At 39.7% G+C, this 23,587-nt stretch overlaps 1 protein-coding gene across 1 annotated transcript in view; it reads right to left on the minus strand.

The window, feature by feature from the left end:
• Nucleotides 1–238: 238 nt before the first annotated feature.
• Nucleotides 239–23,587, minus strand: part of MCUB (mitochondrial calcium uniporter dominant negative subunit beta) — a 93,206-nt gene continuing 69,857 nt past the window's right edge. Inside the window, 8 exon segments of the mRNA XM_061191160.1 lie at nt 239–376; nt 378–415; nt 1,781–1,897; nt 2,506–2,709; nt 4,586–4,746; nt 16,134–16,238; nt 20,369–20,539; nt 21,056–21,131. Of these exon segments, the coding sequence (XP_061047143.1) occupies nt 343–376; nt 378–415; nt 1,781–1,897; nt 2,506–2,709; nt 4,586–4,746; nt 16,134–16,238; nt 20,369–20,539; nt 21,056–21,131 (906 nt within the window). The 3' untranslated portion in view covers nt 239–342.

Raw genomic sequence — 23,587 nt, forward strand, 5'->3', positions numbered from 1 at the left:
TCAAAGTGAAGCCAAGAACACTGACCATTTCACCTCCGCACGGGAATGAACACAGGACAGGCTGACAAAGCTTCTTAAATGCTGAACTGTAATAGCAGCAGCTTTGATTTTGACAGACGCATCCAAGCTCCTTCCAGTAGTAAACCTCAACAAGCCGTGAAAATCCACAAACTGAAAATCTCAAATGAGAACATCAAAGAATACCTGTGTTTTGCATTTTTTTTTTATTAACAAGAGATTGAAACAGTCAAATTCAAATGAACTATGGGACGAAAGTTCCAGTTGCTAAGTTGCAAAATGAACACATAATGGAAAAATTCATTGACATTTAAAAATGTAAGATTACTTCTTTTCATCGAGTTCCTCTACTTGCATTGCAAATAGAGTGGCGCACCCGTCTCAGGGCTTCAGTAGCCTGTCCATGGGAATAAGAAGAGGCACTGATCAGAGAGGACCACAAACGTATCAGATTACTGTTCACAAGGAATTCTATACCTTTAACGTCTCCTTAGGTCAATATATAGATCTAAACTATGAGTGGAAACTGCCTACAATATTTCAATTTATGTGGATCCTCTTGTAAAAGATGAGTTTAGAGTTTCTAGTTCATCCTTATAGTTCTTGTAATGTTAGTTTTCCCCTTTACAGTGGTTTTTCCAGTTTATAAAAAACCAAACAAAAAAACCCCCACTACTCTGACCTATCAGTTTCCCTTTTTTTCTCAACTTTATTACCTTAAAAAAAACCCAAAACTTTACAGTTTGCTACTCTAAATCTTCAATGCCCAGTGCTATAAACCAGTTGAAAGACCATTCCTTAGCCTTCACGGATTAGATCATTTAAATGCAAAAGTATCCACTAAATTAAAAAAAAAAAAAAAAAAGGATCATTATTTTTTTCCTAAGTAATGATTATAAGGAATTTAAACATTTTTTAAAGGCTCTTTATCTCCAATTTTTGGACTACAAATTCTTGTTAAATCCTTCCTTTTTTTAAATTTCAGGGATGGGTAGTTTAGAAGTTACGGGTAACAAAAGATATGATGATTACTGGCTATTAAATGATCATGCATTGAGCAGTGGAAGATATTTCTACCAAAACTTTTTTCTTATAAAATTACTAAGAAAAATTTAAAAAGCTAATGAGTCCACTGGGAGGCCAAAGGTAAAAGCTGCCTAGGAAACAGATTATATGGAAGTGCTCCAGAGCAAAGGATCCAAACTTTTAGCTTCATAACTTGGTTTCCCCACTTTCTAACAGTGTATAACCTCTGTTTTCGCATCTGAAAGAAGGAAATGATGAAAGGAGGAACACCATATTGATTCTATTTATAAGCAGAAGAAACTTGTAAAAACCTTTCGAGAGCTTAAAATTGTTTATCAGAGTGCTCATCTTCCTAAAATTCTACTTTCTTTTAGTTCTTAATAGTTATAGAATCTGCAATTGAGCTTGATATTGGACTTTGTTCTTTAAAAACACATTCACTTAGAGATAGATTTCTATTGAAAACTGTTATTTTACTATCTCAAAGTCATTTAAGACATTTTCCATATACATTTAAAGCTATGCCAATGTAGAACACAGATGACAAGAATAAAACTGTAGGAAATTAGTATCAGGACATGTCAGCTATTTCACTGAACAAAACCACAATACAGAGAAGCCTATGCAGGACCAAGATTTAACGCATGAGGATGAGCCACCGATTGTATTTCCCTGACACTAAATTCTGGCTCCCAAACAAGACCAGCTATAAGATGTCGTATTTGCAATAAGGTACCTTAGCAAGATCTTCTTGTAACTTGTTGTACTGCACCACATCAAAATGCTGTTGCTTTGATTTCTTATGGAAGAAGTGAAGAAACTGCCTACTCTTAACAGCTGAGTAAGTATAATCCTAAAAAAAAAAAAAAAAAATCAAAAAACCAGAACAGAACATGCTTTAAATGAACATAATACCTCTGCAAGAAACGTGCCTTAGCAACAAAAAAGCAAAGGAAGGCAGATGAGTAAAATACGTGCAGTGGCCATCAGAGCAAGCATAAGGCAACACAAGTAAAACATTTAGTCTCATTTGAGATCAGCTGCTCCTTTCAAAAGCAAGCAAGCTGGGAAGAGAAATTACACATATAGGGAAAGAAAAGAGAAAAAGGAAAGTGCAGATTTTTGGCAAAATAATCACGTGATAAGCTAAAGTTACTGGGTGGTTTGCAATACAAATTCAATTTTATTTATAAACAGGACACAGAGTACACAAATTTGATGTGTTTATCTCAACGGAGGAATTTGTTAAGTTGTACTATTTATTTCTCTATAGAGGTTATACACAGTTTCTCTGTGGTATATATAAATCTCCATCCTCTGGAAAACAACAAAATTTAACACCTGATAAAAACCCAGATAGCAGTAATTCAATAAATAAAAAGGTTTTATTGCTCATTACTTGGATAAGAAATTATTTATAAAAGATGTTATAACTTACCATTTTCTTAACAAACTACTCACCTGTCGAGTGACTATAAAGTATGCAAAAAAGACCATGGAATTTGAAAATGTGATGAAGTATGTAACTGGCTCCATGATATCCCAGGAGTACACCCACCAAGTGAGCCAGGCCATTGCCCCGCCCTGAATGGACAGCAACGCTAATCCAGCCCACAGAAGTCCGTTGGTTTTGACTTCTGAGCGAGCTTCAATTCTCGCTTTCATCTGAGGGGAAAAAAAGTGACTGTTAGTTCAGTTTACATTGCACCAACTTAAAAAAAAAAAAAAGCAGAAAAGGAAGAAAAGTAAAGTAATGCACATCTGTATTACTTTAAAGAGGTCTGATTTATGAAAAAATAGAATGTATAAAACATATACATTCATGAGTGATCACTTATTTCCAAACCAGTTAATTAATAAACCATTTTTTAAATTATAAAGGTAACACCTGCCCATGGAAAAAAATTTAAACAGTATAGAAGGGTATACAATGAAAAATTCAGAAGTCATCCTCTGAAACCTAACTAAAAATTACATGCCTAGTTTCTTTGACTCAGCAATTTCACTTCTGGGAATTCATCCTACAGGTACACTTGCACACATGTGATTCATCATAGGTTCATTCTTAAGAGTAAAAGACCATAAATTATCCAATTTTTCATCAAGGTATCACGCAGCTATAGTGAGGAGGCTCTCTATGTACCAATACGGAGATCTTTCCAGGATATACTGTTAATGAAAAAAGGTGAGAAAAGTGTATAATAGCATATACTGTTTCCTGGAAAAGGGAACAAAATAATAATATACTTGCATTTGTTTGCACATAGATAAAGAAAATCTGAAATGATTCACAGGTTCAGGGATATGGTACTGGGAGGACAGTAGGAGGAAAACTTTCCATTGGCCACCTTTTTAGGTTTTTAAATCTTAACGCAAGTAAATATCACCAACTTTTTAAAAAGTAAAGAAAAAATTAAAACGTACCATCCACCAAATAAAAATGTCCCTCTCTCTGGCATCCCCTAAGTATTCTTAGAGGTAATCACTATCAAAAGTTTCTTTTAGGGACCTCCCTGGAGGTCCAGGGGTAAAGAATTAGCCTTCCAATGCAGGGGACGCAGGTTCGATCCCTGGTCGGGGAACTTAGATCCCACATGCTGCCGGGCAACTAAGCCCGTGCGCCAACAACTACTGAGCTCGCGCACCTCAACTAGAGAGGACACACGCCACAACTACAGAGCCCAAGCGCTCTGAAGCCCGCGTGCCGCAAGGAAGACCCGACGCAGCCCCCCCGAAAAAAAGTTTCTTTCAACAACAAGGTCCTACTGTATATAGTACAGGGATCCATATTCAATATCCTGTGATAAACCGTAATGGAAAAGAATATAAACAAAAGTGTGTATATGTATGTATAACTAAATCACTGCTGTACAGCAGAATTTAACACAACTATACTTTCATAAAACAACAAAAAAAGCTTCTTCTACCTCTAGAAACTTTTTATTCATACACAAAGATACACATACACCTACCCATTTTTAAAAATCACAAGTGGGATCAGAAGTTTAAAAAATGCATTTTTCCCTTAAAGTAAAACAGACTCCTGCCCCTCCTCCCCAGAAAAGTTGTTTGTTTTTTTCCTCCACCACTGATTAACTTCAGATGTTAGGAAGCCACTGCTAACTTTCCAGCTGCAATTCCGTTGAGCAGAGTGGGAGCCGTGGGCCTGTTCTCTGAAAAACAAACTGTGGCAGTGCTCCAGCTAGCGCATCCCGGCTCACCTTAGACTCAGTTACCAAGATACTATGGCCGATCCATGGGAAGGACGCACGGCACAGAGTTTACGACAGCAGCCTGGAGTCAGACCACCAGAGTTCAAGTTCTGGCTCTAATACGTATTAGCTTGTATACCTTTGCTGTCTTAGTTTCCTCACCTGAAGAATGAGGACGATAACAATACCAAACTCAGAGGCTCATTGTGAGGATTAAAGGAGAAAATAAGCCTATGTAAAGCATTCAGAAAAACACTCACATGAAGCAATAATACCAATAAATATTGGGTGTTATTTACAAACAGACTCAACGGGTGATGCTTCCGAACCTGTTCGAGGGGCTGCAGCTGTCCCTTCAGGTGGTCAATTTTCTCCAGCAGATGGTGCTCTCTCTTTTTCTGAAACTCTTCTAAATGCAAGGCTGTGAACAGTCTGTGAACCAAGGATTTCATGTTTTCCATCTCAGTAGTGTGCTCACTACTCAGTTTTTCTGAGAAAAGAAGACACAAGGGAAACATAAGGCAGTTACCACATCTTCTCCTCCAGGGTTTGTAAGTCTAGGGAACCAAATCTGAGTTCCCCTGGCTGGCCGCTTGGGCGCTCCCCACTCCTCGGGGGGCATTTGGTACCCGCCTTTGTTCCTGTCTCAGGTGATTCCATTCATCTCTCTCTGGAATAATAAATAACCAGACAGTAGGTTTAAAATTCATTATGTTTTTGTCTTTTTTCTTTTGTAATATGACTAGTGCTGTTTCTTTTTTAAAAAAAGGAAGAATAATACAGGAAAAGGAAGTATCCATCTACCAGAACCCAGGTGAATACCTCACCTGAGTTTGTAACACATTAGTTACGGGTTCACTTTTATACCCGAGTTAACCTAAGATCCTTCTTCACCCTCAACTATCTATCCAAAATCATTTTAGGATCCCCTGGGGAGGGAAACTGGTGTACAAACATGTAAACGAAAGTATAATATACATTTGAAAAGCAATTCAAGTGTAAGTTCTTTTCAACAAGGTATAGATCTGAAGGGAGGTTCATACTGACGAAAGGGAATCAGTTTCTGAGCTTTTAACACAGTTCTTTTGATTCTGGATTTCTCTCATACTACCACTTCAGTGGATCTATAGATCTATATAAAACTGGGCTGTAATGATGCCTTTCTGAGGGTTATAACTGTTCCCCACCACTGTAAGAGAATTTGAGATAGGGGGACAAAGTGAGGGGAGAGAAGACAGACCTTCCTGCCAGGCAGCAGAAACAACTGCAGATAAGGGAGATTTATGATCCTAGTGTCAGTATTATCCCAGCGGTTTTCCAGTCTGTGACAGCAGTCCTGAAGTTAATTTTCCTCTATCTCCACCCACTTCTTCAAGACTTTATTGTGGTCTTTAATCCTTTCCACATTCTAGGCTAAAGCTCCACAAAGAGGTAGAAACGAGAAGTTCCCTTTTAGCCTTCTGAGATTTGCAGAACAGTCAGAGCCCTTTTGCTGTGATGAAAAAAATGTATGGATACATAAAAGGTCTACATACAGAAAAATGGCAGAGATGGGGCATGATTTTGTCCAAAGCTGTGGAACATAACAAAGATAAACAAAGCCAGACACTAGTTCAAGTGGTAAGGATAGATTTTATTCAGTAACTATTGTACTAGGGAAGGGGATCTGGCATGAACTGAACTCAACTTCTATTTGTGCAGAGGTGGGGGGGGGTTTCAGGGAGGGAGGAGAACATCAAGGGGCTTAAGCAGAAGTGGAAATTTACAAAAAGTGGGAATGGAAGTTGCTTAATGTGACCAGGCCATTTGGGTCTGTTAACTGGCGCTTGTCCAGAAGAGGAAGATCAAGTAGAACAATGAGGTGCCCTGAAAATGTTTATCTCCACTTATTCCCTCAAATGCTAAATGGGAAGTAGAAGACCTTGCAGAGTGTTGGGAACTCACTGGACATGAAATTTCTATCTCAACATGGATTTTCATTTTCATTTTTCTCAATTTCTTCCATCCTTGTCTCTGGGGTTAAATACTGTCCTGATTTTTAAAAAGAATCAAGAATAGAAGAATGTTCATAATTGTTGAAATGATGGATTTGTTTTAATTTCTCTATACTTAATTTGTGTTTGAAAATTTTTAAAAATATTTTTCCTCAAGGGATCTTCAGAGTAATTGCTGATATCAGTGCTGGAGCACGAGATCAGCCTGGATCATCTAGTTATACCAGAAAGTAAGAAAATGCTTAAAATAAAAATGGGGGCAAGTCATAAGGACATGGGAGCCAATGGTCTTCAAATTGTACCAGATATGGTTAGCAGGAGCCCCTTAAGCTGGCTCCCGTGTCCTTGTGACTTACTCCCATTTTTTGTTAGCATGTCCTTATTTTTTCTTTTGTTGAAGTATAGTTGACTTACAATATTATATTAGTTTCAGGTGTACAGCATAGTAATTGAGTATTTTTACATATTATACTCCATTAAAAGTTACTACAAAATAATGGCTATAATTTCCTGTGCTGTATAATATCTCCTTGTTGCTTATTTTACAGTTTGTATCTCTTAATCCCCTACCCCTATCTTGCCTCTTCCCAACTGGTAACCACTAGCTTGTTTTCTATACCTGTGAGTCTGTTTCTGTTTTGCTATATACATTTGTTTTATTTTTTAGATTCCACATATAAGTGATATCATACAGTATTTGTTTTTGTCTGACTAAGCATAATATTTTCTAGGTCCATCCAGGTTGCTGCAAATGGCAGAATTTCATTCTTTTTTATGGCTGAGTAATATTCTAGTGTGTGTGTGTGTGTATGTGTGTGTATGTACATACCACATCTTCTTAAGCCAATCGTCTGTTGATGGACACTTGGGTTAACTACTGTAAACAGTGTTGCTATGAACACTGGGGTGCATGTATCTTTTCAAATTAGTGTTTTCATTTTTTTCTATATGCATACCAGGAGTGGAATTGCTGGATCATATGGTAGTCCTAGTTTTAGTTTTTTTGAGGAACCTCCACAATGTTTTCCATACTGGCTGCACTGATTTACATTCCCACCAACAGTGTACAGGGGTTTCCTTTTCTCCACATCCTCACCAAGATTTGTTATTTGTAGACATTTCGATGATAGCCACTCTAACAGTTGTGAGGTGATATCTCATTGTTTTGATTTGCATTTCTCTAATAATTAGCGATGTTGAGCATCTTTTCATGGGCCTGTTAGCTATCTGTATGTCTTCTTCGGAGAAATGTCTATTCAGGTCTTCCGCCCAGTTTCCATTTGCATGAAATATCTTTTTCCATCCCCTCCTTTTCAGTCTGTGTATGTCTTTAGCTCTGAAGTGAGTCTCTTGTAGGCAGCATACAGAAGGTTCTTGTTTTTTTATCCAATCAGATGCCCCTATGTCTTTTGAGTGGAGCATTTAGTCCATTGACATTTAAAGTAATTATTGATAGGTATGTACTTATTGCCATTTTATTAACTTTTCTTAGTTGTTTTCGTAGCTCTTCTCTGTTTTATTTTCTGTATCTAAATCACCTCCCCCCACCTCTCCTCATCCCCTTGGCATCTACTGATGATTCTTGTCTGAATTTGGCTGCAATATAATTTTTCAACTACAACAGCCCTCCCATATTTACCAGTCAGAACTTGGCATTCCAACTATAAACATGAACCTTCCCTTATTTACTGATTTATTTATCTCACTGTCTATTTATTAAGGCATAGACTCAGTATTACTTCATCCTAACCCCGATAGTCCACAACCACAGCTTACTGAGAGCAGAAACCTCTGGAGCCAATACTGATAGGAACACTAAACTATAATTGTTGAATTGCTGAAGGCTCAGTGCTGACTAGTTTGAGAAATAAAAACAGTCACACGTTCATGAGTTTTACCTCCAGGAGTCCCACCAGGTTCTCACAGTGAAGGTCAGAGATCAGAGAAAAATATCTCCCTGCCTCCAGCAGAGAAAGGAGAAAAGTAACCATTTTGAAACAGTCCTGAGCATTACTTTCTCCATACCAAGGAAATTACAGTTGACCCTCAAACAATATGGGGGATAGGGGCACCAACCCCACATGCAGTCAAAAATCCACGTATAACTTTATAGTTGGCCCTGTGTATCCATGATTCCATGGACTAAACCAACTGTGGGCCACTTAGCACTGCAGTGTTTATTGAAACAAATCTGCATGTAAAGTGGACCCATGCAGTTCAAACCTATGTTGTTCAAGGGTCAACTGTACTTTACCAGAACCTAGTCTGGCCTGGAGAAAGGGCAATTAGCCAACTCCAGGTCCCTCTAGCCTTCCTGTCTCATATAGGGGAGGGAAAAAATGGCTAAGAAACTCTTCTGAAGGTTACAGCACAGTAATCCTGGCCCAATAAAAACCTTGAGATTTAACCATAAAATTATAGAATGCTTCTCCTCCCCAACACCTTAACGCCACATCAACAGGGCTCCAGTTCTGTGCAAGACACAGACTCCATTCAAGAAAGAATTTCTAGGGAAACTCAAATACAACAGGGTAGAGAAACAGGGACACTAGAAAAAACTGAAGCCTCTGATACCTACAGCTATAGCAAACAGTAAACAGCTGAGCTCCTGGTCAGATACACATAAAACCTCACACTAAAGACCTACTTGCTTCAGTTTCTATTTTTAATAATATCATGTCTAGCTTTCAACAAAAAATTACAAGGCAAGAAAAAGCAATCTAAAGAAACAAAGCAAGCATCAGAATCAGAATCTGATATGGCAGAGATTTTGGAATTTTCAGACCAGGAAATTAAGACAAATATGATTAATACGGTAAGGGCTGTGATGGAAAAAGTTGACAACATGCAAGAACAGATGAGTAATGTAAACAGAGAGATGAATATTGTAACAAAGAATCAAAAAGAATTGCCAGAAATCAAAAACACTTTAATAGAAAGGAAGAATGCCTTTGACAGGTTCACCAGTAAACTAGACACAGAGGGGAAAAAGAATCAGTGAGGCTGATCATGGTGATACCCACATCCAAAGACAAAGGAGAAGCTGCAATGAGACGGTAGGAGAGGTGCAATCACAATCAAATCAAATCCCATAACTGCTGGGTGGGTGACTCACAAACTGGAGAACACTTATACCACAGAAGTCCACCCACTGGAGTGAAGGTTCTGAGCCCCACGTCAGGCTTCCCAACCTGGGGGTCAGGCAACGGGGGGGAGAATTCCTAGAGAATCAGACTTTGAAGGCTAGCAGGATTTGATTGCAGGACTTTGACAGGCCTGGGGAAAACAAAGACTCCACTCTTGGAGGGTACACACACAAAGTAGTGTGTGCATCAGGACCCAGGGGAAGGAGCACTGACCCCAGAGAAGACTGAACCAGAACAACCAGATAGTGTTGGAGGGTCTCCTGCAGAGGCAGGCAGTGGCTGTGGCTCACCATGAGGACAAGGACACTGGCAGCAGAAGTTCTGGGAAGTACTCCTTGGCATGAGCCCTCCCAGAGTCCGCCATCAGCCCCACCAAAGAGCCCGGGTAGGCTCCAGCGTTGGGTGGCCTCAGGTCAAACAACCAACAGGGAGGGAACCCAGCCCCACCCATCAGCAGACAAGTGGATTAACGTTTTACTGAGCTCTGCCCACCAAAGCAACAGCCAGCTCTACCCACCACCAGTCCCTCCCATCAGGAAACTTGCACAAGCCTCTTAGATAGCCTCATCCACCAGAGGGCAGACAGCAGAAGCAAGAAGAACTACAATCCTGCAGCCTGTGGAACAAAAACCACATTCACAGAAAGATAGACAAGATGAAAAGGCAGAGGGCTATGTACCAGATGAAGGAACAAGATAAAACCCCAGAAAAACAACTAAATGAAGTGGAGATAGGCAACCTTCGAGAAAAAGAATTCAGAATAATGATAGTGAAGATGATCCAGGACCTCGGAAAAAGAATGGAGGCAAAGATCGAGAAGATGCAAGAAATGTTTAACAAAGACCTAGAAGAATTAAAGAACAAACAGAGATGAACAATACAATAACTGAAATGAAAACTACACTAGAAGGAATCAATAGCAGAATAACTGAGGCAGAACGGATAAGTAACCTGGAAGACAGAATGGTGGAATTCACTGCTGTGGAACAGAATAAAGAAAAAAGAAAGAAAAGAAATGAAGACAGCCTAAGAGACCTCTGGGACAACATTAAATGCAACAACATTCGCATTATAGGGGACCCAAAAGGAGAAGAGAAATAGAAAGGACCAGAGAAAATATTTGAAGAGATTATAGTCGAAAACTTCCCTAACATGGGAAAGGAAACAGCCACCCAAGTCCAGGAAGCGCAGAGAGTCCCATACAGGATAAACCCAAGGAGAAACACGCCGAGACACAGAGTAATCAAATTGGCAAAATTTAAAGACAAAGAAGAATTATTGAAAGCAGCAAGGGAAAAAAGACAAATAACATACAAGGGAACTCCCATAAGGTTAACAGCTGATTTCTCAGCAGAAACTCTACAAGCCAGAAGGGAGTGTCATGACATATTTAAAGTGATGAAAGGGGAGAACCTACAACCAAGATTACTCTACCCAGCAAGGATCTCATTCGGATTCGATGGAGAAATCAAAAGCTTTACAGACAAGCAAAAGCTAAGAGAATTCAGCACCACCAAACCAGCACTACAACAAATGCTAAAGGAACTTCTCTAAGTGGGAAACACAAGAGAAGAAAAGAACCTACAAAACAAACCCAAAACAATTAAGAAAATGGTAATAGGAACATACATATCGATAATTACCTTAAACATGAATGGATTAAATGCTCCAACCAAAAGACACAGGCTCACTGAATGGATACAAAAACAAGACCCATACATAGGCTGTCTACAACAGACCCACTTCAGACCTAGGGACACATACAGACTGAAAGTGAGGGGATGGAAAAAGATATTCCATGCAGATGGAAATCAAAAGAAAGCTGGAGTAGCAATACTCATATCAGATAAAATAGACTTTAAAATAAAGAATGTTACAAGAGACAAGGAAGGACACTACATAATGATCAAGGGATCAATCCAAGAAGAAGATACAAAAATTGTAAATATATATGCACCCAACATAGAAGCACCTCAATACATAAGATAACTGCTAACAGCTATAAAAGAGGATATCGAAAGTAACACAATAATAGTGGGGGACTTTTAACACCTCACTTACACCAATGGACAGATCATCTAAACAGAAAATTAATAAGGAAACACAAGCTTTAAATGACACAATAGACCAGATAGATTGAATTGATATTTATAGGACATTCCATCCAAAAACAGAAGATTACACTTTCTTCTCAAGTGCATGTGGAACATTCTCCAGGATAGATCACACCTTGGGTCACAAATCAAGCCTCAGTAAATTTAAGAAAATTGAAATCGTATCAGGCATCTTTTCTGACCACAACGCTATGAGATTAGAAATCAATTACAGGGAAAAAAACGTAAAAACACAAACACATGGAGGCTAAACAATACGTTACTAAATAACCAAGAGATCACTGAAGAAATCAGAGGAAATCAAAAAATACCGAGAGACAAATGACAATGAAAACACAACGATCCAAAACCTATGGGATGCAGCAAAAGCAGTACTAAGAGGGAAGTTTATAGCAATACAATTCTACCTCAAGAAACAACAAACATCTCAAATAAACAACCTAAGTTTAGACCTAAAGGAACTAGAGAAAGAAGAACAAACAAAACTGAAAGTTAGCAGAAGGAAAGAAATCATAAAGATCAGAGCAGAAATAAATGAAATAGAAACAAAGAAGACAATAGCAAAGATCAATAAAACTAAAAGCTGGTTCTCTGAGAAGATAAACCTTTAGCCAGATTCATCAAGAAAAAGAGGGAGAGGACTCAAATCAATAAAATTAGAAATGAAAAAGGAGAAGTTACAACAGACACCACAGAAATACAAAGCATCCTAAGAGACTACTACAAGCAACTCTATGCCAATAAAATGGACAATCTGGAAGAAATGGACAAATTCACAGAAAGGTATAACCTTCCAAGAATGAAACAGGAAGAAATAGAAAATACGAACAGACCAATCACAAGTAATGAAATTGAAACTGTGATTAAAAGTCTTCCAACAAACAGAAGTCCAGGACCAGATGGCTTCACAGGTGAATTCTATCAAACATTTAGAGAAGAGCTAACACCCATCCTTCTCAAACTCCTCCAAAAAATTGCAGAGGAAGGAACACTCCCAAACGCATTCTATGAGACCACCATCACCACCCTGATACCAAAACCAGACAAAGACACTACAAAAAAAGAAAATTACAGACCAATATCACTGATGAATATAGATGCAAAAATCCTCAACAAAATAGTAGCAAACAGAATCCAACAACACATTAAAAGGATCATACACCATGATCAAGTGGGATTTATCCCAGGGATGCAAGGATTCTTCAATATATGCAAATCAATCAAAGTGATACACCATATTAACAAACTGAAGAATAAAAACCATATGATCATCTCAATAGATGCAGAAAAAGCTTGAGACAAAATTCAACACCCATTTATGATAAAAACTCTCCAGAAAGCGCACATAGAGGGAACCTACCTCAACATAATAAAGGCCATATATGACAAACCCACAGCAAACATCATTCTCAATGGTGAAAAACTGAAAGCATTTCCTCTAAGATCAGGAACAAGACAAGGATGTTCACTCTCACCACTATTATTCAACATAGTTTTGGAAGTCCTAGCTACGGCAATCAGAGAAGAAAAAGAAATAAAAGGAATACAAATTGGAAGAGAAGAAGTAAAACTGTCACTGTCTGCAGATGACATGATACTATACATAGAGAATCCTAAAGATGTCACCAGAAAACTACTAGAGCTAATCAATGAATCTGGTTAAGCTGCAGGATATAAAATTAATGCACAGAAATCGCTTGCATTCCTATACACTAATGATGAAAAATCTGAAAGAGAAATTAAGGAAACACTCCCATTTACCATTGCAACAAAAAGAATAAAATACCTAGGAACAAACCTACCTAGGGAGACAAAAGACCTCTATGCAGAAAACTGTAAGACACTGATGAAAGAAATTAAAGATGGTACCAACAGATGGAGAGATATACCATGTTCTTGGATTGGAAGAATCAACAGTGTGAAAATGACTATACTACCCAAAGCAATCTACAGATACAATGCAATCCCTATCAAATTACCAATGGCATTTTTTTTTACAGAACTAGAACAAAAATCTTAAAATTTCTATGGAGACACAAAAGACCCCGAATAGCCAAAGCAGTCTTGAGGGAAAAAAATGGAGCTGGAGGAATCAGAGTCCCTGACTTCAGTCTATACTACAAAGCTACAGTAATCAAGACAATATGGTACTGGCACAAAAACAGAAATACAGATCAATGGAACAAGATAGAAAGCCCAGAGATAAATCCACGCACCTATGGTCAACTAATCTATGACAAAGGAGGCAAGGATATACAATGGAGAAAAGACAGTCTCTTCAATAAGTGGTGCTGGGAAAACTGGACAGCTACGTGTAAAAGAATGAAATTAGAACACTCGCTAACACCATACACAAAAATAAACTCAAAATGGATTAGAGACCTATATGTAAGACTGGACACTATAAAACTCTTAGAGGAAAACATAGGAAGAACACTGTGACATAAATCACAGCAAGATCTTTTTTGATCCACCTCCTAGAGTAATGGCAATAAAAACCAAAATAAACAAATGGGACCTAATGAAAGTTAAAAGCTTTTGCAAAGCAAAGGAAACTACAAACAAGACGAAAGGCAACCCACAAAATGGGAGAAAATATGCAAACAAATCAACGGGGAAAGGATTAATCTCCAAAATATATATACAGCTCATGCAGCTCAATATTAAAAAACAAACAACCCAATACAAAAATGGGCAGAAGACCTAAACAGACATTTCTCCAAAGAAGACATACAGATGGCCAAGAGGCACATGAAAAGCTGCTCAACACCACTGATTATTAGAGAAATGCAAATCAAAACTACAGTGAGGTGTCACCTCACACCAGTTAGAATAGGCATCTTCAGAAAATCTACAAACAACAAATGCTAGAGAGGGTGTGGAGAAAAGGGAATCCTCTTGCACTGTTGGTGGGAATGTAAACTGATACAGCCACTATGGAGAACAGTATGGAGGTTCCTTAAAAAGCTAAAATTAGAATTACCATATGACCCAGCAATCCCACTACTGGGCATATACCCAGAGAAAACCATAATTCAAAAAGACACAGGCACCCCAATGTTCATTGCAGCACTATTGACAATAGCCAGGTCATGGAAGCAACCTAAATGCCCATTGACAGATGAATGGATAAAGAAGATGTGGTACATATATACAATGGAATATTACTCAGCCATAAAATGGAACGATATTGGGTCATTTGTAGAGACGTGGATGAATCTAGAGACCGTCATACAGAGTGAAGTAAGTCAGAAAGAGAAAAACAAATATCATATATTAATGCATATATGTGGAACCTAGAAAAATGGTACAGATGAACCAGTTTGCAGGGCAGAAATTGAGACACAGATGTAGAGAACAAATGTATGGACACCAAGGGGGGAAGTGGCTGGGCGGGGGATGGTGGTGGTGTGATGAATTGGGAGGTTGGGATTGACATACATACACTAATATGTATAAAATGGATAACTAATAAGAACCTGCTGTATAAAAAAATAAATAAAATTCAAAAATTCAAAAGAAAAAGGATATAAAAAAAGATAAAAAAGGAACGTTTTCATTACGTTTCAGTAGAGAATCGCATGTGGAAATATGGTCAAGAAGGTTTTTTTCAATTAACTTACGTGGAACCCAAACATCAAAGCGATTAACGTAACCAAGATGGTGCAGATGATTTTCAACGCTTGACTTGGATATTTTGAGTATGTCGGCTATCTCCCGAGTGGTATAACGTTGACTGTTCTCAATTATTGTTTCAATTTGATCGCTATCAACTTCCACTGGTCTACCCGACCGTGGAGCATCATCCAGCGAGAAATCTCCAGCACGAAACTTCACAAACCACTTTGGACACGTTCGATCAGTCACAGCACCTTCTCCATACACTGCACAAATCTTTTTTTGCGTTTCAGTTGCGTTTTTACCTTTCTTGAAATAGTAAAGTATAATATGCTGAAAATGTTGCTTTTTTCCTTCCATCTTCCATATTAAAATGGCTACACAAAAACTCACCAATTTTGATGTCTTTTTTTAAATGCATGCTGATGTGACAGCTGTCACGATACAATGTAACAAAATTGTTTTGAATGAAGTGAAAGATAGCTAAGTGCTACTAGAGCTATCGAACGGAAAAAAGCGAACAAACGTTTTGGCCCACCCAACAGAAAATGTTCCACTCCAGTGCTTGATAGTGGGGGAGACTGTGGGGAAGGGGTAGAGCTCATGCGAACTCTGTGCTCTCTGCTCCACCACGCTGTGAACCTGAAACTGCCCTAGAAAAAAGAAAACCTACTTAAAAAAAAAAGTTAAGAGCTGTACAACGGTATACGCTTGAGTTCCTGATTTTCAGGTCCACTTCTTCTTAACCCAATAATGTCAAATTAAGCATTCAAGATCCTAAAATGAAGCCTTAAAAGTCTAAAAAGACTATATGAGACTAAAAGCCCTGACAGATGACTTCTACCAATCATTTCTACCCTTGCTAGAAAAGCTTAAACATTGGCTCTCCAAAGCCTTCTTGGTCATTTGGTTAACTAAAACAAATTCTTAGGGCAAGCCTGCTCCCTGAAAAAGGCCCACAGAGAAAGGGTAATGTTAAGATACTTGCATAGCTGTGTTTCTTACCTTTCTTAGGGCACTGTACATCGTATGTGATTTTATTAATGACAAGTTTAAAATTATTCATTAGCAAGACTTCCATCAAGGTTGAAGCTGCAATTTCACTGCCGTCTGAAAATGCAAAAATAAGTCCTTGTTTTACAATAGTAAGAACCATGTTTCAACATATGGAAAAACACTTGCTAATCCAGGTCTCTACAATACAGTAGTAGACATCTGTCTTTTCTGTGGGGGGGCGGGGGGGGGCGGGGGGGGGGCTTTCCCATACCCGATACTGTTCCCACCGGGAGCAATCCTCTTTTGCTGCTCTACTGCCCATTACAGTGGACCAAGAAGAACAGGCAGGCACCCCGTCCCACTCTGTCGGCGGCGCTGGGACCCAGGCTGACGTCCCTCGTGAGGCTGTACCTGCAGACGGTCATGCAAGTCCAGAGCAGTGGAGGTGGCAGCGGAGGGACTGCGGGTGTCGGCAGCAAAGCCCATCACACCGTTCCCAGCCTAACCTCTCTACTCACGTCCTTCTTCGGCTCCTGCCCTCTTCTTTTTAAAAAAAAATTTTTTATTTATTTTTGGCTGCGTTGGGTCTTCTTTGTTGCGCGTGGGCTTTCTCTAGTTGCGGCGAGCGGGGGCTGCTCTTCATTGCGGTGCGCAGGCTTCTCATTGTGGTGGCTTCTCTTGTTGCGGAGCACGGGCTCTAGGCGCGCGGGCTTCAATAGTTGTGACACGCGGGCTTCAGTAGCTGTGACTCGCGGGCTCTAGAGTGCAGGCTCAGTAGTTGTGGCGCACGGGCTTCAGTAGCTGTGGCACGAGGGCTCAGTAGCTGTGGCTCGTGGGCTCTAGAGTGCAGGCTCAGTAGTTGTACCGCACGGGCTTAGTTGCTCCACGGCAGGTGGGATCTTCCCGGACCGGGGCTCGAACCCGTGTCCCCTGCATTGGCAGGCGGATTCCTAACCGCTGCGCCGCCAGGGAAGCCCTCCTGCTCTCTTCTGGGCCTGGCTTTCTGTCAGTTCCGGTCAGAGAGCCTGCTGACACACGCCCGTGCTTAGCCAGAGCCCATTTCTGCGGCTTGCAGCCAAACGCCTAACCGCTCTGTGGAGGCATGCGGGCAGGAACGGTTGTGGAAGCCCGCCTCTCTCTTACTTTTAGCCGCTAAGGGGGACTGATGTGCGTTGACTGAAACTTGGTAGCACCGCAACCACCGCCACACAGGGCTCCCTCCCTTTCTAGCCGAGCAAAAGACGAAAAGAGGCAAAACTGCAAGCGGCTGGGGGTGGCAGGGAGGGCGACAAACACAGCTGAACCGAAGGAGTAAATCTGCACTTGTGCGGTGTATTTCCTAGAGGTGGAGCGATTCTAATAGTGATTTCAAATATCCCAGGAACAGTTCAGAAAAAATAAAAAATCTCTAGGAGAATGTCAGAGTCAGCGTGCTTTGCACAGCTTCTTATATAGCCCAGCTTTTGCTGTTATATTTTTGAACTTTCATGTAACCCAGGTGTTGATTCAAACTCACTGAACAATAAGCAAAAAACTGGCGCTGGTAGGGGTTTCTCTACCATTCTTCTTTCGGAACGGTCTACATATAATTACGTGATATAGAGTCCAGGATGTATATTTTCGCCTGGCCTGGCATCGCTTAGCTGCATTCAACCGGATATGCATGACAACAGTAATACTGCTAGTAAAATCAGGAAGAACCTGCTTGCCTGCCTCCTGTCTGGCTCTCAGCAGTTCTTCTGTTCCAGAAGGCAGCAAGTCAAGTCTGCACCTGGGTCTGTTCCTAGAATTTGGCTGTTTGGGTTCCTGTTCATCAGCTGGGGTGAGATCATCTTCCCAGGAATTGCCAAATAACTCAGCCCACACTGTGGGCAAAACTGTGACAAGCTTAGAACACTCTTTTCAAGCCCAAATTAAATGCAGGCAAATTCCACCCACAGAGCCTCTTTTTAAAAAGATCAGCAACACACCAAATCCTTTTATCTGACTTTGCAAGTGTCATTTAAAAATTTACATTTAAATGACTTCACACCTGCTCCTTAAAATATTATTATAAAAAGAAATCAACTGAGTATGATTTCTCAGTTGAAGTACTACATTATCCTTTATGCTAATATAGGAACAGCAAGAGATTGATGTGAAACACTTTTAAGGAGGTAATGATACAGTGATGAATTTTTCACCTATTCTTGGGCAAGTACTGATATGAACTCCAACACAGCGTTTTCACTCAGTCCAAAGAGCCCCTTTACTCTATGATTTCTAGGGTTTTTCTTTGTGTTTTACGTTTCAAAGCTACTCAAATTATTTTTTAGAAACAAGCAGGGTACACATCAATGTTTTAACCTAATTTCAGGCAAGAACTGTGCTCAGTGCCCTTCTGAGTTCTGGGTTTGCATTTGCCTGCTCTGAGGAATGCAGGCCCTGACCTGCAGGGAAGGTCCAGGGGGTTCAGTGTTCCTGTGACTGGGGGGGGGGATGTCGGTCCAGTCAGGGATGAAGTATTAGGCCACTGTGGTCACAGGACTAAAACCTTCTTTCTCTGATCCTGGTTTTAGCAGGAAGAAACTCCCCTTCCGGTTAAATCCAAAGTCCTTACAATAACCTACAACAAGGCTTTCCCTAACCTGCCCTTCCCCTACTACTTGGACCCAGCTCCCTCCCTTTTCAGTTGAGGGTGGAGTTAGCTCCTACCTTAGGGCCTCTGCCTGGAGAGCTCTTCTCCCATCTACATCTTCTCTCATCTCTTCCAGGTCTTCACCCAAATGTGACCTGAGTGAGCACCTCCCACCAACACACACAACTCCCACCCCCCATCACTCTGCTTTATTTTTGACTGTAACACTAATTATCTAACATATTATGTATTTTATTTCTTTACCTTGTTTCTTTCTCCTCTTAAAATGTAAGCTCCATAAGAACAGGAGTTTTAATCTCTGTTGTTCTTTGCTCTATCTCTAGCATCTAGAACAGTGCCTGGCATATGTTAGTGTAAAAAAATTAATACACAGAAACCTCAATTAAATAGAGTCCAGAGACCAGAAGGGGGAGCTCTCACACCCTCTGAGGACAGCAGAGCCCAACAGGAAGAAGAAAGACTCCTCTTCTTTCCCAGCAAGGACTCAGCCAATGAAAAGCCTGGACTGTTTGTTTACTATAGCCCTCCTCACTTCCTTTTCCTCTATAAAAGCGGTCTCCTTCCCTTGTCCTGCAAGTCCTCACATGTGGCTCACCATGGTTGCAGACCCTGAATTGCAATTCTCTGCTGATCTGCAATAAATCCATCTTTGCTGGAGAAATATCTGGCAGTCTCTTTGTTTCAGGTCAACATTTGTTAGGTGCTCAATATTTGTTGAGTAAATAAATTCTTTAATCTCTATTTTTCCAACTTCCATGTCTACCTCTTAATTGGTTCTGAACTTGGATAGGGAAGAAGAATGTTAATTTCCTTTTCAAAATTGCAATAGTAATCATTAACTTTTAAATAAATTTATTCTAAGTATGTAATACTACAATAAAATAACAGTGCAAATTTATTCACATATTTATATTTATAGTAGCCTCTGTATATTGGACTGGGGTAAAGAATTCTTTATTCTCTTTTAGGGGCAGGAGGACCTCCTTTTATGTCCTCAGACCATGAAAACATAAAAGCTATATCCTAAATTTTAAATGTCTATGTGATTAACCACCTCTGCTGGTATTAAACTATATATATATATATATATATATATATATATATATATATATATATATATATATATATATACACACACACACACACACACACACACACACACATATACTTTCCTGAGAACTAATTCTGTCAAAAAACACGCTAGACCATAATTGCTTTATAACAAAGATTAATGAACTATTTGTGTATTTTAGTTATTCACTGGCTATTTCAATCATTGAGCCTGCATTTCATTTTCTAATTATTCAAATTTCTTACAGAAAATTAGATGCTAATGACTGTGTCATTAAAATTTTCTCAGAGAAAAATCTGGGGGCTAAGTTTATGAAATAAGTAACCAAAACATGCATTAAACTTATTCCATTTCTTTTTTATTCAATAGAGTTAATTTTTTTTATATTACTGATGTTCAAAAATGAAGGACTCAGTAACTGCCAACTATTTATTATATAATGAATTAAAGAATCAATTTTCTAGAAAAGTAAAGAACCAAAACAAAGGTTCAGAAGAAGAGAAAAAGACAAAGTTGAAGAAAACATATATATACCTGCTGTGAAGATGGCAGCCGTTTTGATACCTTTATCTTCATTTTGTAGGTCCTGAAGGAATGAACCAACTGTTGATAACATTGGTTTGACTACAAATTGACAGCGCTCTTTTCTGGATGGCAAAGTAAGTGTTATCAAGGGGAGGCCATGTTTATAATTAATTGTGATTTCTGTTAAGAAAAGAAAAGATGGTAATAGAGGATGGATAAAATTTCCTTTAAAAATAACTTTTAAAATTATTATTAAAAGATTATTAACTACAAAAATTCTAGAAGGGATGCCTAAATATAGAATTCATAACCCTCTGAATGCCTATAATAATTTACATCATGCCTATGTGCCTTCATTATACTAGTTTACATATTCCCCACCATTCTATAACATTTTATTAAGCATGTATCACACTTTATTATAATTATCTGCTTAGAGTCTTCCCAGGTAAAAATTTATTGAGGGCAGGAACTGCTTCTAAGTCATCTGTAACTCCTTTGATTGTTGGAGTGGGAGTTTGCCAAGAGACATCAGAGATCTTATGGGAGCAGAAAAGGAAGGAACTGAACTCTGAGGGGGGTGGGAGGGGCAATACAAGAAAAGTCTGTTTTGCTCAAAACTCACACTTCTCACTTTATTTGGAAGACTGGAAATAAATTGGCATGGGGAATCAAAGCAGTGATAAGAAAACTTACCGTCAGATGGCACCACTGTACTATAAAGATTTGATTGACAGAATTTCAGATTTCCACACAGTTTCACACACAAAACCTGTAAGAAAAAAATGATTTTTTTTCTTTTAGGAAAAGTGGGAAAGCTGAAATAAGTGTCTGTACTAGAAGACTGTTTTAATGTTGTATGGCAAGCATGACGAAAACTTCAGCGTCCCACACATACCCAGGTAAGCCCTTAGAGAAGCTCACTAGACCTTTCTGACTGTGTTGTCCCATATGGGAGCCACTAGTCACATGCAGCCATTTAAAGTTAAATCAATTAAAATTAAATAACACTAAAAATTCAGTTTCTCACAGTCAGTCACCTTTGCCACATTTCAACTGCTCTACAGCTCTGGGTCTAGTAGCTACCGTATTGGACAGCACAGAAATGGATCATTTCCATCATCACAGAAAGTTCTACTGGACGGCACTGCAGGGTCTAGAACATCTGAATGGCTGCCTTACTACGGGATGTATTTTTAGGGTTTGTATTGGTGGGGTTTTTTTAAAATTAATTAATTAATTAATTAATTAATTTTTTTTTTTTTGGCCGTGTTGGGTCTTTGTTGCTGCGCACGGGCTTTGTCTAGTTGCGGTGAGCAGGGGCTACTCTTCGTTGCGGTGCGTGGGCTTCTTGTTGCGGAGCACGGGCTCTAGGCGCACAGACTCAGTGGTTGTGGCTCGCGGGCTCTAGAGCGCAGGCTCAGTAGTTGTGGCGCACGGGCTTAAGTTGCTCCGCAGCATGTGGGATCTTCCCGGACCAGGGTTCAAACGCCTGTCCCCTGCACTGGCAGGCGGATTCTTAACCACTGCGCCACCAGAGAAGCCCTGTATTGGTGCTTTAGATAATCATGGTAGTGGTGAAAAGACTCCCTCTTCAACCAAACTTTAGTCAGGGTCCTCTAAGCCTGACTAAGCCCCATCCTTGTGCATGTCCTCCAGGAGGCCAGCTTTAGCAAGAATGTTGTCGAGTTAGTTTAGCCAGAACCCCCCAACCCTCAGTATCTGATCAAATTCCTCATCCTCCACCATTCCCCAGGTATTATCTGATCACCCTAGTCTGCCTTCAACAAGAATCCTGCTAGGTCAGGTGAGCAAAGAATTACTCCATCCTCTTAGTATTCCCATCCACCGCCCCTCCAACTCTGCTCGTTGGATATAAATCCCCACTGTTCCCAGTTGTGAAAGGGATGAGCCCAATCTCTCTCCCCTATTACAAAACCCCACTGCAGCAGTCCCCCTGAATAAAGTCTACCTTACATTCCTTAACAAGCGTCATGAATAACTTTTTCTTTAACAGTGGTTTGGTGTGTATCCTTCCAAACTTTTTTCCATATACTGCCACCTTTACACGTGGGTTAAATTTTATGCTAGAGTTTATATAATGCTAAAGACAGTTTATAAGTCAAATTCCTAGATGCCAAAGATGATAATTCCTGCTCATAAAGTACTTATCATTTAATGTGCTGGTGAAGTTTCTCTACTACTATTATCATTTTAGAGGCAACCACTTGACAACCAGGAAATGTTGAAAGAAGGCAGAGTGGCCAGGGAAAAATATTAAAGCTTTCTCAAGCTTTTGCATACCTAAGAATCACCTGGCTACTACAATCCTGTCCACTGCTAAATAGACAGGGCTTGTTAAAAGCACAGATTCCTGGACTCCACCTTTACTAGATTTTTGATCTAGTAAGTCTGAGGTAGGGGTATGAGAATTTGCATTTTTAATAAGCCCCAGGGTTATACTGAAGTTACAGGTGTGAAGGTCACCCTTTTGAGTAGCTGGGTTCTAGCAGACCCTCTGAGGCCTTCAGGGCACTATTTCTAATCTTCTGCATAGAATCATTTTGAACTCTAAATTTTAGTGCTGGGACAAGGGTTACTGCCTTCAAATGATATTCACTATCAGGTCAAAAGATGACTCAGGCTTCTCTTTTATCACATCTTTTTCCTAAATACAATTCTAATCACTTCCCACCCTGCTTAAAACCCCAGGGACTTCAACAGTTTATATAAAGTAGAAAGAACAGTGACCCCAGAGTTCTAAACTCAATTTAACCACTTAATAGCTGGAGATCACAGATAAGTCACAGGACTGTGCTTTTGTTCTCTGAAGGATTAGGTGGGGATAACAACATCTATCTTGCAGAGCAGATATAAAAATTAAACAAAGTGTCAAGTAAGTGTAAGGTATGGTCTACGCGCCTCACATGAGCAGTACAGGCCATCTCCCCTCCACAGCTCCATCACTTACTGTTCTCTTACAGCAGGAGCTTAGGCCCCAGGCAGACGAGCTGTGCGCCACCGATGTATTAAAGTGCCGCCTTCTTTATCCACTTCTGCCTAACAAACCCTGTCATTCCCTCCAGGCCCGGCTCAAAGGCCATTTCCTAAGTCTTCTTGCAGGGTCATGATGGTCGAGTGCGAAGGGCACAGGCTTTGCCATCAGAAACAAGCTGGAATCCCAGCTTCAAGACATACCAGCTGCCATGATCTTTGACAGGCAGAGGG

This window comes from Eubalaena glacialis, chromosome 5, assembly GCF_028564815.1.
Source record: "Eubalaena glacialis isolate mEubGla1 chromosome 5, mEubGla1.1.hap2.+ XY, whole genome shotgun sequence".
Lineage (NCBI taxonomy): Eukaryota > Metazoa > Chordata > Mammalia > Artiodactyla > Balaenidae > Eubalaena > Eubalaena glacialis.